At 37.8% G+C, this 16154-nt stretch overlaps 3 protein-coding genes across 3 annotated transcripts; 1 reads left to right on the top strand and 2 right to left on the bottom strand.

Annotated features, from left to right (window-relative positions):
* Positions 1-5679: 5679 nt before the first annotated feature.
* On the top strand, positions 5680-6381 carry Sgs3 (Salivary gland secretion 3). Its single transcript, XM_044395285.1, has 2 exons — positions 5680-5707; positions 5777-6381. The coding sequence occupies exons 1-2, from the start codon at positions 5680-5682 to the stop codon at positions 6379-6381; spliced, it is 633 nt and encodes a 210-aa protein (XP_044251220.1).
* A 6638-nt stretch (positions 6382-13019) lies between these two features.
* On the bottom strand, positions 13020-13742 carry LOC108069484 (uncharacterized). Its single transcript, XM_017159576.3, has 2 exons — positions 13656-13742; positions 13020-13596 (listed from the first exon to the last, which is right to left on the bottom strand). The coding sequence occupies exons 1-2, from the start codon at positions 13729-13731 to the stop codon at positions 13103-13105; spliced, it is 570 nt and encodes a 189-aa protein (XP_017015065.2). The 5' UTR covers positions 13732-13742; the 3' UTR covers positions 13020-13102.
* Positions 13743-14794: 1052 nt separating this feature from the next.
* LOC108069482 (uncharacterized) lies at positions 14795-15572 on the bottom strand. Its single transcript, XM_017159575.2, has 2 exons — positions 15499-15572; positions 14795-15435 (listed from the first exon to the last, which is right to left on the bottom strand). The coding sequence occupies exons 1-2, from the start codon at positions 15566-15568 to the stop codon at positions 14948-14950; spliced, it is 558 nt and encodes a 185-aa protein (XP_017015064.1). The 5' UTR covers positions 15569-15572; the 3' UTR covers positions 14795-14947.
* Between the last annotated feature and the right edge of the window lie 582 nt (positions 15573-16154).

Genomic DNA, 16154 nt, shown 5'->3' on the forward strand with positions numbered 1-16154 from the left:
AGCAGAAAAAGAAAGGCATTTTCTTTCAGCCAGTGCTATTTGGCCAACTTCCCCTCGCTTGCCTCTAAATTTTATTGAAAGCAAATATTTTTGCAAATTACATTTTGAAGGCTGAACCGGAAAAGACGCGGCTCCAATAACCGAATTCCCATTTTGGCTGGGCGAATTTCATAGAAGAGTCAGAGATCCATGACAGAAGCAATTTGTTTGATTAATTTGAACAGCAAGGAAAAGGGGATTTGGGGGGCGACCTTCATTATGTAAATTGTATGCGAAATTTAAATAATCATCTGCAATTTAAATGCACAACAACACTTTGGGCCAAGCCCCGACAATTAATCGTTGAAAGAGCAGGCTTCCCATCGCTTCGGCTTCATAAAATATGCCAAATGTGCGCCTTATGTTCATTTTCTATTTTAAGACAGATAATATATATTGCTGCCTGTTGGCATTAACTGCCTACGCATATTCGTAGTATCTGTTTCTCCCGTCTGTGTGTGCCATAAATAATTATTCATATTTGTATAAAATACACACAGAATTTAATTAAAAATTGTTTCGCTCCGACCGAAAGGGGAGTCATCATCTTCATTTCCATCTCCATTTCCATTTCCATTGGCATAATTCCCTTTGTCCTTTGGACACTTCCTTACACTTGTTTTTGCTCTTGCCTTTTGCCGGAGAACGATGAAGTTGGTCCAGTGGAGTGCCATTGCCATTTTGGCTCATAATAAAATTAAAACGAAATGAAACGAGATGAAAAAGTAATAAAGTCCTTATGGAAAATGCCAGCCAAGATGGTCAAAGCTTCTGTTTTAGCTTTCACTTCGGTTTTTCACTGCCTTTTCGCTCCTCGCATTCCCTTCGCCATTTTCCACTTCTGTTTCTGTTATTGCCTTGGCTTTAACATCAAGTTCTCCCTCTGTTTCTGTCATGGCTACAAACATTGAATAGACGAGATGAGTTGAGAGGACAGCAACAGACGGTAATGATAAATATGGAGGGAGTGATGTCGAACAGACGACCAACCCTTCAGTTTGTACTCAGTAAATATTATTGAAATTATACAAGGTTTATTGGAATCGAAGTCATTTCTGTGTATTATATTTTGTATATTTAGTTTTTAAATTTACTAAGAGTAAAATATTTTATACAATAAATTTATTTTAGTTCTATGATTTTTAGATTTCTATGTCAACCCGTTTTTACTGTCATTTGATCTACTAGTTTAGAACAGCCCTTTTTATTAGTTATCATAGATTTAAAATATACGTTATTTTTGGAAAAAATAATATTTAAATATTTTGTAAAATAATATATTTTTAATACCTGTAAAAAAAGACTTTTTTATAGTTATTAAGATAAAAAGGAGTTTCGTCGAAAAAAATATATTTTTATATTTTTATTATATTTTTTATTATATTTTTATATTTAAAAAATACATTTTCCCCTCCTTCTAGTTTCTCAACTTATAGGGTATTTTAATAGTTCCCACTTTCCATTAACCCGTCTCCCCTTACACCCATTAATAATTGTTTGTTGCTAGTTAGGGCTGCACTGGCTTTCGCTTGTCTTTGAGCTTTTGTGCACAAATTTTTGAAATGCCGAACCGTGTCCTCCATTTTTGTGTCTATCTGGGGGGAATCCCCATTTCCCACTTTCGGATCCCGGTCTTTTCGGGTTTGAGTTTTGGGTTTCGGTCTGGCTTCTGCCTGCGCATAATTAAGCGGGAATCGCACTCCATTGTGAAATATACTTCGCCATTGCATTTAAGTGTTTTGCTCGTAAAAGCTTCGAAATGGGGATCCGGAATGAAGGATTCCCGGCGATAGGATGGGGATACCCAGACAGTGAATTCATTAAACCATTAGGCAGACTCCGGCTAAAATGGAGGCGATTAACGAAAGACGCTTTCCGGCAAAGAGCTCCAAAAACTCGGGCGTACAAATCAAACGGAAATCAAAACCCAAACAAGTAAATCAAGCAAATCCAGAGGCCCTGGGAGTTTCTAGGGAAAAGTGGGCGGGACCGACAGACATACAGCCTGCGTCATCGGAAAATTGTTGCAATTACGTCGTAGTAAGCAACCAACAATGAGTGGAAAAGCAAAAAAGGGCAGGGAAAAACATGAACAGAGGCTGGGGAAAGCAGAAGCTGCCCGGAATTTCCATAAACACAATGCCAAAATGATGCCCTCCGACCATTCAAATTGGAATCGCCCTGGGTTTCGAAAGAAGCACTCTTGTCAAAGGGGCCTTTTGCACCGTAGAAAATAATCGACAAATTCTTTGTTTACCAGAAATATTCCCTATAAATATAATTCAATAGATATGAGACAAAATTTAAGTAAAAGGATTTTATTTGGATTTTTTCGTTAGAAAAAACTCATCAAATATTATAAAATTCCTAATTTTTTAACGAAAAATTATTTAATACTCTTTTGCTAATAATATGTTAATTTTCCAAATTATTTTTAAAATCTGAATTGATATTATTTAGTTTCGGAAATAAAAAAAATATAATAATTAAAATTCTTTATTATTTAATAATACTAAGCCCTTTTGAGCAGTGTATTTTTGGAACCACTGAGAGTGGCAGAAAAGTGCCGTTCGCCGCCAGTTGTTGCTACGGTAAATATGGGCGTTAGTCAACCCCCTGGAATTGTGGGTGGTGGGGGCGTGCCAAGGGGTGCATACATTTGCGTGATTTACGAGCTGTCTCATATAGGCCGACGGATCTGATCCGTTGGAGATGACGACGATGATGATGACTGTGACCAAACTGCCGGATCAAAGAAAGCTGGCCACATCGAATGGAACATACGGCATGACATGGAATGATTAAAATGGGGGATTTCTTATAAATGAGCGAGGGTCATAGTTGTGGTGTAATTAAAAAATAAATAAACGTCAAGAATTCGTTTATATATTCTTAAAATATTTTATTAATAAATAAAGCTGTTATTACTTATTAAACAGATGTTATAGATTTTTACCAAAAGGGAGTTATGCCCTTATTGAGTTATTAATATAATCGAAATGTAAATACAGGTTATTGATTCTTTAATTTATTTATTTTTAGAATATATTTTCGTTGAACTTTTAGGCATAAAAAAATGTATTAAATAAATAAAAATGCCTTTGGGTATTTTAGAAAATAGATAAAAAGTTGTAAATACTTTTTCCGGCTCTCATAGTTCCTGACCGATGTGATTGGCCCATCTCTATTTGCGTTATGACCCGACTCACAATGGCACAAAGTTGTCGACGCAATCAGCAACCCACAGTTGTTGCTACTCATGTTGTTCGTTGTGTTGTGTTAGTTGTTGCAGAACAAAAGTGTATGGGACAAGTGGACAAGTGGACAGGGGATAGTGTTCCTGGTCGAAGGAGGAGCTCTGGAGATGAATGAGTGCGTCATGCTGGGCAAGTATGGTTGGGTGACTGGATTGCTGGGTTGCTGGGTGGTGCAGTTACGAGTTTCAAATTGAATTGTTGGCAACACGTGACCGGGCGGACGCCCCGTCAATAAAGTCGGACTGAATGACAGGCCTACAAACAGTCTACAAGTGGCATTCCTCCTCCCGAATCCAAATCCAAATACCTCTCACATCTCACATCGTCTTGATGAATGGCATATTAAAAACTGTATTGCAAATGGTTACTCGGCTTTTGTGGTTTTTTCCACTCGCTTTTTCGGGGTTGACCGACCAACGAAACGCAAAATGTAATTTGCGTAAAATGAGTGCGGAATTTTTTGGGGGGTTGAGAGCTCAGCTAGTTGATGTTTCGTAAAGGAGTGGTGTTCCAATTTGAACCGGCAGCTGTACACTGCTGCAAAATTGTATTCTATTCTGAAATATATAAAAATATTTTATTATTACGGATAATACCTCAAAATATACTTTTTGGAAATTAAACATAAGTTTAAACATTCTGGGAAAAACTTAAAAAGTGGGTTGTATTAAATTGTAAAATATTTTAAAGCATTAACAAACTTAAACCTTCATATTTTGAAAAATGTCAATAATAAAATAAAAGTTAATAAAAACATTTCTTGTAATTTATTAAAAATTAAACAAGCTTATACTACTTTCATTTTAAACTTTAAAAATAAAATGGAGATAATCAATTTATAAAAAATTATGTTTTAAAGTAGATGTTATGATTTTGGGATCTATTTACTTGTCTAAATATTTTGTTAACTTTTTCTTTTTTAAAATTAATATATTAATACAATTTCATTAACCTCGTAAATTGCAAAAGTGACAAAATGTAAATTCAGTCTTAAATTATTTCTGAAAATAAAATATATCTTATAGTTCTTTATATCAGGTCCTCCATATAATATTTCAGGATATTGATAATTGTTCCAAAAGGATTTTTTTACTGTATGTGTGAATCCTTTGATGGCATTCACCTCGTTTTTTATTTAGCTTTCTTGCGGTGCACCATACTCTGCACGCATTTGTCGAGTGCCTGGCGCAATCAATTCCCAAATCGCATTATGCCGCTGCCAGAAGCGAGAGTCCTGAGGAAAATTGCTTGGTGGCTTTTCCGTGGGAAGGTGGGGCGAAAGCCGGGAAGTGCTGGGGCAGTATCTAAAGTAGGAGGAGCCCCATCCCTATCACCATCGCCATCACATCGCCATCTCCCCCATCGACATCCTTCACAGCATTTGGCATTTTATGTGCGTCAACATCAGCAAGTCGCCAAGTGCATTGCGTGCCAAATAGTTTACGTGTCAGTGGCGACAAGAGTTCTCGATGGTCTGAAGTTGGGTGGCTCCTGCATATAGGGATGGGTTCGGAAATTTGTGGTGCTGCATCTGCGATGTTGTGGCATTGTGGCTCTGCCCGTGGCAGATGCATCCCATTCCCATTCCCATCGTAGTCCCAATTCCAATCCCACTACTTTATGGCATTTTGTTGCGCGTTTCTAGTCATCTCGGCATTGTCCACACGGCAATTTTCCCCTCCCGAACAGCATGCAAATGCGATTCCTCCAGATCGAAGACTCTTTATGGACCGACTTTGTTGTGCCCACAAAATCGCTGGCGAACGAACAGCACTTTGTTGCAGAGTTGTTGAATTGAAATTAGAGCTTATGATTATTTGATTAGTTTTACTTCTTGCGGCCAGGAAATAGGCGACAAAGTTTAATAGCTAAGAAATATCGTTGGCACTTTGTCTTGGGTTATGTGGTTACTATTTTAAGGGGCTGTGAAATATTTAAAGAGATATCCTATCGATACAATTTATTTCTTGAAAAAAAATATCCATTTATTCAATTATAGAGTTTATAAAAAATACAAAAAATGATAGAATATTATAAGGATTAAAATATAAAGCCTACAAGCTACCTGATGACAACATTTTAACCATATGACCCATGAAACAATAAAAATGCTTTGCACGCGACAGCAAAGCAAACACTGGGCGTATGCGCAACCTTGAACTTGAGCAAACTTCGGATCAGTTGTTGGCTAATAATAATAACAGCAGCTGGATCGCATCCGATCGGAACCAACGGGGCTCGCTTTATTTTTAACTACAACTTTTGAGGAACGAAAGTGCCTATAAAACGGGATTGAAGAGCCCAAGAAAGGCATCAGTCAGCGGCTCAGCTTTCCTCCGACAACTCAGTTGCACCACCAAGGCGACGAAGAAAAAAAATCAACATGAAGTTTACTCTTTGCCTTTTGATTGGTAATTTTTAAGAAGGACCACTGATTTTTTTAATTACTTAAAATAATGCAATTTTATTGAATTTAATAGCGAGTGTCCTGCTGATCGGCAATGTAAGTTCTTCGTCACTTCCATGTGGTTGCCCGGAACCGGAACCTACTACAACATGCAGACCGCCACCAACCACACAACCACCGTGCCCAACAACACCACCACCGTGCCAAACAACCACCCCAGTGTGCCAAACAACCAAACCAACCACAACACCGCGCCCAACCACGACAACAACAACCACAACACCATGCCCAACAACCACTAGGGCAACAACGACCAAGAGGGCAACAACGACCGAGCGGGCAACAACGACCAAGAGGGCAACAACGACCAAGAGGGCAACAACGACCAAGAGGGCAACAACGACCAAGCGGGCAACTACGACCAAGAGGGCAACAACGACCAAGAGGGCAACAACAACCAAGAGGGCAACAACGACCAAGAGGGCAACAACGACCAAGAGGGCACCAACGACCACCAAGAAGCCAGGCTGCGGTTGCAAGCCATGCGGTCCCGGTGGAGAGCCATGCAAGGGATGCCCCAGTCGCGACAACCTGTGCCAGGACTTGATAAGCATCCTGAAGAATCTGGAGAAGAGGATCAAGCAGTGTGTCTGCGGAGAACCTCAGTGGATGTTGTAAGTCAAAGCAGCGGCAACCAACAAATTTCAACGGCAGCGATCGAAAAGAAGGACCAAGGATAAAGAACTGATCACCTGAACGGATTTTGCTTAGTTTTATTGTTATCCATTGAATAAATTGTTTACATTTTGCATATAAAAACTTGGTGGTTGTCATTTGGGATAAGTAAAACAATCGAAGGCACTATCGATACTATCGATGGTTGTATTATTTAGCAATTTGGTAGTATCGATAGTATCGTTTTAAAAAAAAAGTGAAGTAAAAGTAAAGTGGTCGTCATTATCGATAAGCACCTAGTTCGAATATAGGCCATGCAAAGCTGATCTTTAAACTCCAAACACATTTGTAGTCTTTAATATTTGTAGATACTTTCTTCTATTCTCTTAAAATAACCAGTTTTATCCATATATATCCGTGTGTGTGTTTCACATTTCCCCTTTTACTGTTTCATTTTTCGTTGTATTTCCGCTTCTATTGACATCTTTTGCTCGAACACTTGCCAAAATCCATCATCATTGAATGTCACATCATCGTCATCATTGACATCCATTCCATAGATACAGGATCCCCCGTCCCCCTGCAAATCCATCTCTATTCATCTGTCGCCTTCAGTAAGCGTGCACGTTTTATAATTCATTTGCAGTTCCTTCAACAATTTCGTGAATATTTCATTTGGTTTCGTGTGGAACAATTTTTACAGCTCGTTTGTCACTTTCCCACCTTGCACCGCCCATTTCCCTCACTTTTCCCCCATTTTTCGCCCTTTTCCACGACTGAGAACCGCATGCAGTCTGAATGAATAATGCAGTGATCCGATCTGTGGGCGGAATCTGTCACAGATACTCCCGGATACCCGGAGAGACACACTCACCCACTGAACTCCGAAACATATGCATACTTATGCATCCGTCAGATACATTTGAATTGACTCGGTTTATTCACCGGCAAGCAGCAAAGACGATTAGCTAATTGACTAATTGTAATTGTATTCATTAGGGGCAAGGGATGGGCAGCCAGGTGGTTGGGTATTAGGCATTCATAATCTATCAATTAATTAGGATTCAGCTTGGGTTAGTTGATGGAAGAGCGGGGAATTCCTAGTGCTAAATAAGTAATGGAATTTGATTCTTTATTAATCAATTGAGTCCAGAACATTTTGGAATGAGTATTAAAACAATTTATGTATTAAGAAATATGAGAAAATTAATTTAATATATAAGTAAAGAAAATATCCAAGTTAAACAAATATTATTTCCATTGAAAATAAATTATCTTTTCATAACATACTTTCTTTCTGAGTACAAAAATTCCAATTTTTTCAGGTGATTACGTAATTAGCAATTTTCCAATGCTTTCTGATTTCTCTGACTTCTTTATTCAATCAGTTTGCTTTGGCAAAAACCAATCCAATCCATTAGACGACCACCTTTATAAATAGAGTCCCGTGTCTAGGCTTTCCTGGACTTTTCTACATTATGGAGGCGAAAGCAGGAGCATTCCATCCAGCTCGGATTATTGCGAAGTGCAGCACACTTCTGTGATTTCTGAGCCAATCACAGTGGCAGATGCACAATCCCAGACTCTCAAATTGAGTCGAACCGAACGGAGCCCCATTGGCGATTTTCCTCCCGCCTTCAATTGCCTTCTCCCAAAACTTTTCATCCCGCTACTAATATTCAACACTTGCAAAAAATTAACATTGTGATTAAGCCACATAAAGAGGTTGGTCAACAATTTGAAAGAATCACTTCTACTTTTATATTTATTTTTTTAATTTAAAATTTCATAAATAATAATTTTCTTTTTATTAAAAATATTAGTAAATTGTTCAAGTGATAAATAAATCGAATTTTTAGTTTAAAAATATAAGATACTACATTTTATAAGGGAAATTTAATAAATAAATTGTATTTATAGTAACTATAAATAAAATAAATATTTTATTTATAATTAATTAATAACATTATATTTTACGACTAACTTTTTAAAATTCCTATGCTTATATTTGCCAGATAACCAACATTTTTTCCAAGTGCATTTTGCTTTCACTGTGTCGCCTTGATTTGGCCAGAGTTGCCCTCTTACTTTTAATTTCGAATGTTGGCTAAACACAAAGTTTGTCATGGCTTGCCAAAAGGCTTCTCCTTCCTGCAACTTCTTCTGCCCACTTTTGCTGGCTTTCCTGCCTCCTTTATCCACCTCCTTCATCTGAACTTTCAGGGTTTTTTGGGGGGTTTTCGAGGAGGTTTCTCGAGGTGGTTCATGTATAATGCATGTGGCTGCAGAGGACCAAAAACCTCCAGCAAATGTCGATGGCTGTCAACGCAACTTCGATGCGTAGACAATGTAACTCAAAGCTAGACACAATGTTGCTGGCTCCAGGGGCGGGTTAAAGGGGGCTAAAAAGGGGGAGGAGGGAAACGGGATAGGGCCACTGTGCAACAGAAACTGCAATGACTGAACGATTATGCCAATGGCAGGCCATGTCTAAAGCAAACGATTTGTCACAGTGCCAATGGAGTTGAGTCGAGTTCTCTGACGGAGTTGAGTTCCCCTTTTTTGGAAGGGGGAACGGTTGGGTTTTATTGCCAATAACAGGGAGTGACAGAGGGGGCGAAGTGGCCAGTGGGGCACCAGAGATGCAGAACCGCAAACACTTTACCCCAAAATGCGGCAAAGGGAGAAGTTTCTCCTTGGGCCCTGAACGGCAGCATAGGGAGCTTACACTTGCGTAACCATACATTCAGTTTCAATCAGGAAAATTCCCTAATATTTTTTTTTTTGAAAAATTATATTTTAAGGTAGCAAGATTTTTTTTGTATTTTAATATTTTTTTTTACGTTTACTCAAAAAAAAGAGGTAAACCTATTTTAATATTTTATTTGCTAGATTAAAGACTGTTGTAGCCCAGAACAATATCAAAAATACAAATACAAAGGCTTAAAACGATTTTAAAATAAAACTAAAAGTTTATGTTGATAAGATTTTAACTGGAAGATTTAGATTGCATTCTTAGTTAAATAAATCCCATTAGCTCTACCCCTTTTCTTTAAAGTTTTATCGTGTAGTTTTTATATTTATTTGTAGTTATTTTTAACTGTTTATAATAGGTAAATGTTGTTGAGATTTTAAATTGAAGACTAAAATACATATTTCGTTTTAATATATCCAATAAATTTATCACTTTTAATAAACTTTTTAAAATAATTTAAGGTTTAAAATATTTTTTAGTTACTCTCAGTGCATATTATACTTTTGAAATGGAAATTCTCATACATTTTAGTTTTAACATAAAAAAACTTTAAAATATTGGCACTTTTCCCTATTTTTATGCCAGTGCATTTTGCCCAGCGTGTGGGCGGGTTTTTGTTGAGTGGCCAGCCCGCTTCGATTTGAAAACTCCAGCTGCGACAACTGCAGGGGAGTCCTTCGTCCTCTGTCCTGCGTCCCTCGACTCCCTTTTCCCCTTCGCTTTCCCTTTGCCAGCTACTCGAACATGACACCAAGTCCAAAGTCGTTGGCTGTTCATCCTTTTCATCCCGCTGCCTCTCCCACAATTCCCGCCCCTTTTCCCTTTCGCTTGTCCTTGCCTTTCGCCCAGCTGCAAGTGACAGTAATTGTTTTATTGACATTGATTGACATGGCAGGGGGGTAGAAATGTTCAAAGGGAGTTGGGAGCAGGCAGCATCCTGTGGAATCGGGATAGTCAGGAGCAGGACGAACAGGAGCAGCCAAGTCAAGCCAAAGACAAACTGCAATGCCAAATGCGAATTTCAATCCCAATTTTTGTATCTTTCAACCCACCGCCTCTCGCCCAGAGAAGCTCAAAAATGAGCAAAAGATTTCAATTTCATTTTGATGGATCGCATTTACCCACCCACTTTTCAGCCCACTTTTCCTCGATTCATGCACTTTTTGGCTTTCCTCTCCCTTTGTTTACCCTTGTAAGCTGCTGATTAAACCATGCAATGTTGCAGCTTCTTTTGGCTTTTCTTCCCTTTCCCTTTCCCGGCATTCCCGCCAGATTTTCCTTCGGCTTTTCCAGCTCCTCGAACAGCTGGTGGCTGGTGAAAAAACAACACATCAATTGCCGGGCGTGCCAGGCACAATGAATGTTGTGTGCCAATGTAGGAAAGACAATTGTTTGATTTTCGATATGTTTTTCAAAAGGTTCAGAGGGGAAAAAAATATTTTGAGTAATTGGATTCATTTATGGTACATTTTGGCTTCTTTTAAAAAATGTTCAGTTTATGTTGTATTTTACGAGAAATATTTATTTAAAATATTTTCGTATTAAAATATTTATTTTCAAAATAATAGATATTTTTTTTCATGTTCCAAGTATAATAAAGTCAGAAAATTTATGGAAAAAAAAGAGTTTAAAGAAGATAAAATCATTATTATTTTTAAGAAATATTTGTTTTTTTTTTGTTTTATATACATTTTTTTTTTCTTTAGTGTAGCGTAAACTTTTAGTAATTCTGCCTTTGCACTATGGGTAAAAAACCCGTTTTTGGTTGAAAAACTCAAGTTTAAAAGATATTATATTGAAATTTTTTTTGTGCTTTATTTGATATTAGTAGTTAAAATTTTTTTTTTATTAAGTAATTGTTAAAAATTACACATGCCACCATTTTATTTCGATAAATACGGCTTTTCTAAGCATAATTTGCCACTGCGGCTCTGGTATTTCCCGTATCTTTAATTTAAGAAAATCTTCATTTTTCTACGTCCTTTGCGATATATCTTCAAGAGTGGTCACCAACTTTGTTACTCTTTTCGGAATTAAATAGTTACACGTGTCTTGTGTATGATCCTTTTTGAAGATGTAATCTAACGTAACCACAAGAGAAGGTGGGAGCATTCAAAGTTTGAAAGTCATTGCAAAATTAAATAATCTTAATTTGTGAACAGCGTTTATAAATTAAATACAAAAATTTTCTTCTACAATGCTTTTCTGACCCAAAGATACCTTATGTCCTTAATTTATAACCCACTCACCAAGTTTTTGTGAATTGTTTTGGATTTTTTAAAATTAATTTTCTTACTTTCTTATTAAAGATGATTCAGAAAACTGCGCTACAAACAAAGTTTGTGTCTAGGTTCTGATGCACTTTTTGCTAAGGAGTCAACAGGAACAATGTATTTTTCAATAATGATGTGGCTTCATAGGGAACCAAATGTAATTAGTCCTATACAAGGTGAACTCATATGTGGCTAGATAAACGCAAGTTTACCAAAAAGGAGCAAAAATGAGCAAAAATGGTTAATTGTATGGCAACAAGGGAACTTTTGTGGTTAATTCCTCGTTTTTACTTCTTTGCAACTCTGTGCCATTAAGAAGTTATACTTCACAAACAAAAACACAATCGCTAGCTCAAATCTATAAAGATACACATATAAGACACTTTACAGTTGGACAACAAGACACATAAAAGCAAACATTTAAGCTAATATACATTAACAAATACCTTTCCAAGGAATTTCCATTTTCAGATTTATGAAAGTCTTCTTTCACACCACACAATTAACAAGCAAAGTAAGCTAATTTTTCTCTCAATTTTCCGACATTGCTAGGTCTCTCTATCAGGCAACTTTGTTGCAGTGGCAAAAGTACAGATTTGCCACCAAAAATTTTTGGAAGGCGGCTTTCTTCAAATGAAGATGTCAAGTATCGATTAGTATGGTCCATTCATTAAAATAAATTATGAAAATAAATAGGTTTATGCACCAAAATTGGGATTTTTACCCATAGTGCTTTGCTGCACTTTTCATTCGCCTGCGGATGCGAATGTGGATACGGAATAGTCCTTGTGTAATGCACATCAATCCCGAAGCCAGACCCTGAAAATATTGAAGGAGGGGAAACTTGTGCACTCACCCCATCCATTTTCCATTTTTCCTTTTCATTTCCATTTGTTGTCATGGCAGCTATGACTTGGCTCCTTGTTTCTCCCCTTGTTTTTCATATTAATTATGAAAGCGCATTTGGTGAACGAGAAATTTATTTGGCTTATATTTCGATTTCGGTTTTCTTTTTCTTTTCCTCTGCTTAGATTTTCTTCTTCTTTTTTTCTTATTTTTGCAATATTATTTTTCCTGCCATTTGCGGATACTCAGGGGAGCAAGAGGTCGAATTGGATGTGAAATGTGATGCTTAATTAGTTTTTATGCTGCTGCTGGGTGATTACCACGATGATCCTGAGATCCCAGTGATGACGTCAATGAAAATGGAAAGCGGCAAGAAGAAACTTAGTTTCCCGATGGTTGGCCTTTAAGCGGATTTCTAGCAAACTAGGTTTTACTGAGAAAAGAATGGATTACTTTTTTGGTACCAGATATCAAAATTAATTCTATTTAAATTTCCCAATAGTCCCAAAAGTACGTTATATTCGTTATATAAAAATAATTTATATTCTTTTCTGTATCAACAACGTTGTCTGTCTGTTATCACAATCGGAAACAGAATTCATTGATCCCATTTCAGAGTTATTGCCAATCGCAGCTTTCTAAATTAAAACGCAATTAGAGCAATCGGTTAATGTATTTATTTATGGGGCTACTTATTTTAGTTCGGCTGTCTCATAAATCCAGGTATTTATTTTTACCATTTTTTTATTGTGCTTAACAATGATTTTTATTAAAAACCTTTTGTTTGACAAAGAAATCTACAAATTGTGAGTTTCCCATCTCTAGCTTGACGGATCAATAATGTTTAAGCTTAGGCACAACTTGTTGGCTTAACATATCGGGACACCAGAAGCTCGTACTTGTCAAACTTGGTTAGCGGAAAATCTTTGCTGCTAACCATGCATCCAATCCCGAAAGCAAAGTGTCCAGGAAGTAAGCCCATGTTCGTATTTGCCCGGCAGGGGAAAGTCCGCTCTCTCCTCATATTAGAACCAACGGATACCATATTCCTTTCGAATTTATCATCATGGCTGGTTATCCACTCAAATTCAAACTCATCAGTCTTCACCAGTAATTGATAATCTGCATCAATTTCTTCCCTTGCACCACTGTCGAGGTTGTACCAAATTCTTCCGGGATCTTCTGGTTTTACATGGGCAGGCAAAGCATTTCGGGCAGTGGCATGAAAGTCCCATCGGCAGCGGGCTACATAAAAGAAATATCCTTGGTTCGAAAAGCCTGCCACAACGGCGTTTCTTGGAAATGGTATGGACTTGTTTGCAACTACCCAAGTATGCTCGGTGTCTGCAAATAGGTAGCTAAAGTACTTATATCTTGGTAGTGTACTGCTCCAAAAAACTTACCATAATCACCTTGAGCAGCAAAAACTGCCAGGAATATACCGAAGAGAGACAAAAGCACACAACCCACCTTGAACATTTTGAAGAAAGAACTGTGATTCTATTCTGTGGAGTGGTGCCCTTTATTTGCAATTTTTTATCTTTGCTGTCCTCTCAGGCCAATCATTATTATATATTTTAAAGATTATTTCTGCTTATAAGGCATTCTTTGTAGCCGTACCCTGTCATAAATCCATACATTTAGATCGCCACTGGCAGCTCAGATTACTAGGAAAGTAAAGTGCCCCTTCAAAAGTTCGAAAAAAAACAAAATTTAAAATAAGACCACAACAGCTTTTCAATTATTATACCCGTTACTCGTAGAGCAAAAGGATATATTCGTGCAAAAGTATGTAACAGCCAGAAGGAAGCGTTTCCGACCCCATAAAGTATATATATTCTTGATCAGGGTCACTAGCCGAGTCGATCTAGCCCGTCTGTCCGTCTGTCTGTTTGTCTGTCTGTCTGTCTGTCCGTATGAACGCTGAGATCTCGGAAACTACAAAAGCTAGAAGGTTAAGATTTTCCACACATATTCTTGGGCTTCCTACGCAGCGCAAGTTTATTTTAGCCGAGCGCCACGCCCCCTCTAACGCCCACAATCACCCACTAACGATTTTAAAATGTGTCCTGCGCCCACATCTTTAAAAATTTCCGAGAAGTATAAATGCAATTTTGTTGTGAATATTTATACCTATCGAAATGTAGCAGACATTTCTTAAATCGGACCTTTCATTAAAAAGTTATACGCAATCAAAAAAACGTTATATATCTTTCTCCCTCGCACTCCCTTTAGCTAATGTTCGAATATTAGATAGTCGGGACACCAACCCGAGCACAGCGTTCGCACTCCCTTTAGTTGAGTGACGGGTATTAGATAGTCGGGAATCCAACCCGACTATAGCGTTCTCTCTTGTTTTTTCTTTAATTTTTCACCCAAGTGGCGGGAATATGGGGAAAATTAATACACAGATAGAAAGTGTATTCACTTAGTCGAATGTATAATCAAAACTTGATATTAGAGCTTTTGTGTTTTGAAGGTTCGATCGTCAAGAGGTTATTTTGTTTGATTTATATACTTTCTGCAATTGAAAGAAGGCTAATGATAAAGATAACGTTATTATTCATCAAAAAATACGTTTATTTGGACCTTTGGACTTTTGCAAGTTTGAGTTTTTACATCGTTTATGTTGGTAGAAGATTTAGTTAAAATAGAGGGATTTTTCGATTTCGAGTAATGTAAGCCCTAATGGGTCTCAAGCCCCAGATCCACTCTTTCTTACCCCCACCAGAACCTGGTATTTGTCGTAAACTGAAAAAACTAGGCCCTCGCCGTTAACTGCGCAACCATTTCGAAACATATCGAGGTTACCAGGAATCAAGCCCTTGGGCGTAAATGCCCGGCAGATAAACTTTAGATCATATGTGGCTGATGTTCCAGCGGCAACAACACCCATATCATGTAGGGCACTGTGACTATTTACCCACTTATATTCGAACTCATCTGTGGACACCAATAAGTCATGATTCAAATTAACGCCCGTATAAGAATTACTCGGGGTGTTGAAGAAGATATGGAGTAAGTCTAATCGCACATAGGCGGGACAAAACCCCTCTTCAAAAAAATTAAGGCGGGCTACAAAAACGGAATATCCATGGGTCCCATTTGTCCAGAAGCCTCCCTCGACGACATTCCTTGGATAAGGGAGGCCCGGGCCAACATTTACCCAAGTGTGCTCGGTGTCTGCGGATAGATTCAAACATTGTTACAATCGAAGTTAGAGTAGTGGGTCACTTCTATACATACCGGCATGATTTGCAAAAACAACGGATATGTGGGCGAAAAACGCCACAATCAAATGAGAAGCTTTGACCATTATAAAATGGGAACTGGGGTTCCTTTGTAGCTGATTCGTCTTTTATTGAAAATTGTTATCTACAAATGTGTCTCAGAATTATCAGAGCACAGCTATCGTTCGTTTCGATACTGGTGCCATATATCTTAGGATCAGGAATCCTTATCTGAGTTTTTATGGCTACAATTTGATAAAGAAAAAGTTAACTATATATAAGACCAAACAAGAGAGAACGCTATAGTCGGGTTGGATTCCCGACTATCTAATACCCGTCACTCAACTAAAGGGAGTGCGAACGCTGTGCTCGGGTTGGTGTCCCGACTATCTAATACCCGTCACTCGGCTAAAGGGAGTGCGAGGGAGATGGATATATAACGTTGATTGCGTATAACTTTTTAATGAATGGTCCGATTTAAAAAATGTCTTCTAAATTTCGATAGGTATAAATATACACAACAAAATTGCATTTATACTTCTCGGAAATGTTTAAAGATGTGGGCGCAGGACACATTTTAAAATCGTTAGTGGGCGATTGTGGGCGTTAGAGGGGGCGTGGCGCTCGACTGAAATAAACTTGCGCTGCGTAGCACTATGGGGAATTTGACCA

The sequence above is a fragment of the Drosophila takahashii genome, chromosome 2L (genome assembly GCF_030179915.1).
Source record: "Drosophila takahashii strain IR98-3 E-12201 chromosome 2L, DtakHiC1v2, whole genome shotgun sequence".
Lineage (NCBI taxonomy): Eukaryota > Metazoa > Arthropoda > Insecta > Diptera > Drosophilidae > Drosophila > Drosophila takahashii.

Excerpts from the sequence above, each read along its gene's own strand:
- LOC108069484 (XM_017159576.3), bottom strand. The coding sequence starts at position 13,731 with ATGTTCAAGGTGGGTTGTGTGCTTTTGTCTCTCTTCGGTATATTCCTG. Across the intron at positions 13,597-13,655 it reads TGCTGCTCAAGGTGATTATG|ACACCGAGCATACTTGGGTA; the intron begins GTAAGTTTTTTG and ends ACCTATTTGCAG.
- LOC108069482 (XM_017159575.2), bottom strand. The coding sequence starts at position 15,568 with ATGGTCAAAGCTTCTCATTTGATTGTGGCGTTTTTCGCCCACATATCC. Across the intron at positions 15,436-15,498 it reads TGTTTTTGCAAATCATGCCG|ACACCGAGCACACTTGGGTA; the intron begins GTATGTATAGAA and ends ATCTATCCGCAG.
- Sgs3 (XM_044395285.1), top strand. The coding sequence starts at position 5,680 with ATGAAGTTTACTCTTTGCCTTTTGATTG. Across the intron at positions 5,708-5,776 it reads TACTCTTTGCCTTTTGATTG|CGAGTGTCCTGCTGATCGGC; the intron begins GTAATTTTTAAG and ends TGAATTTAATAG.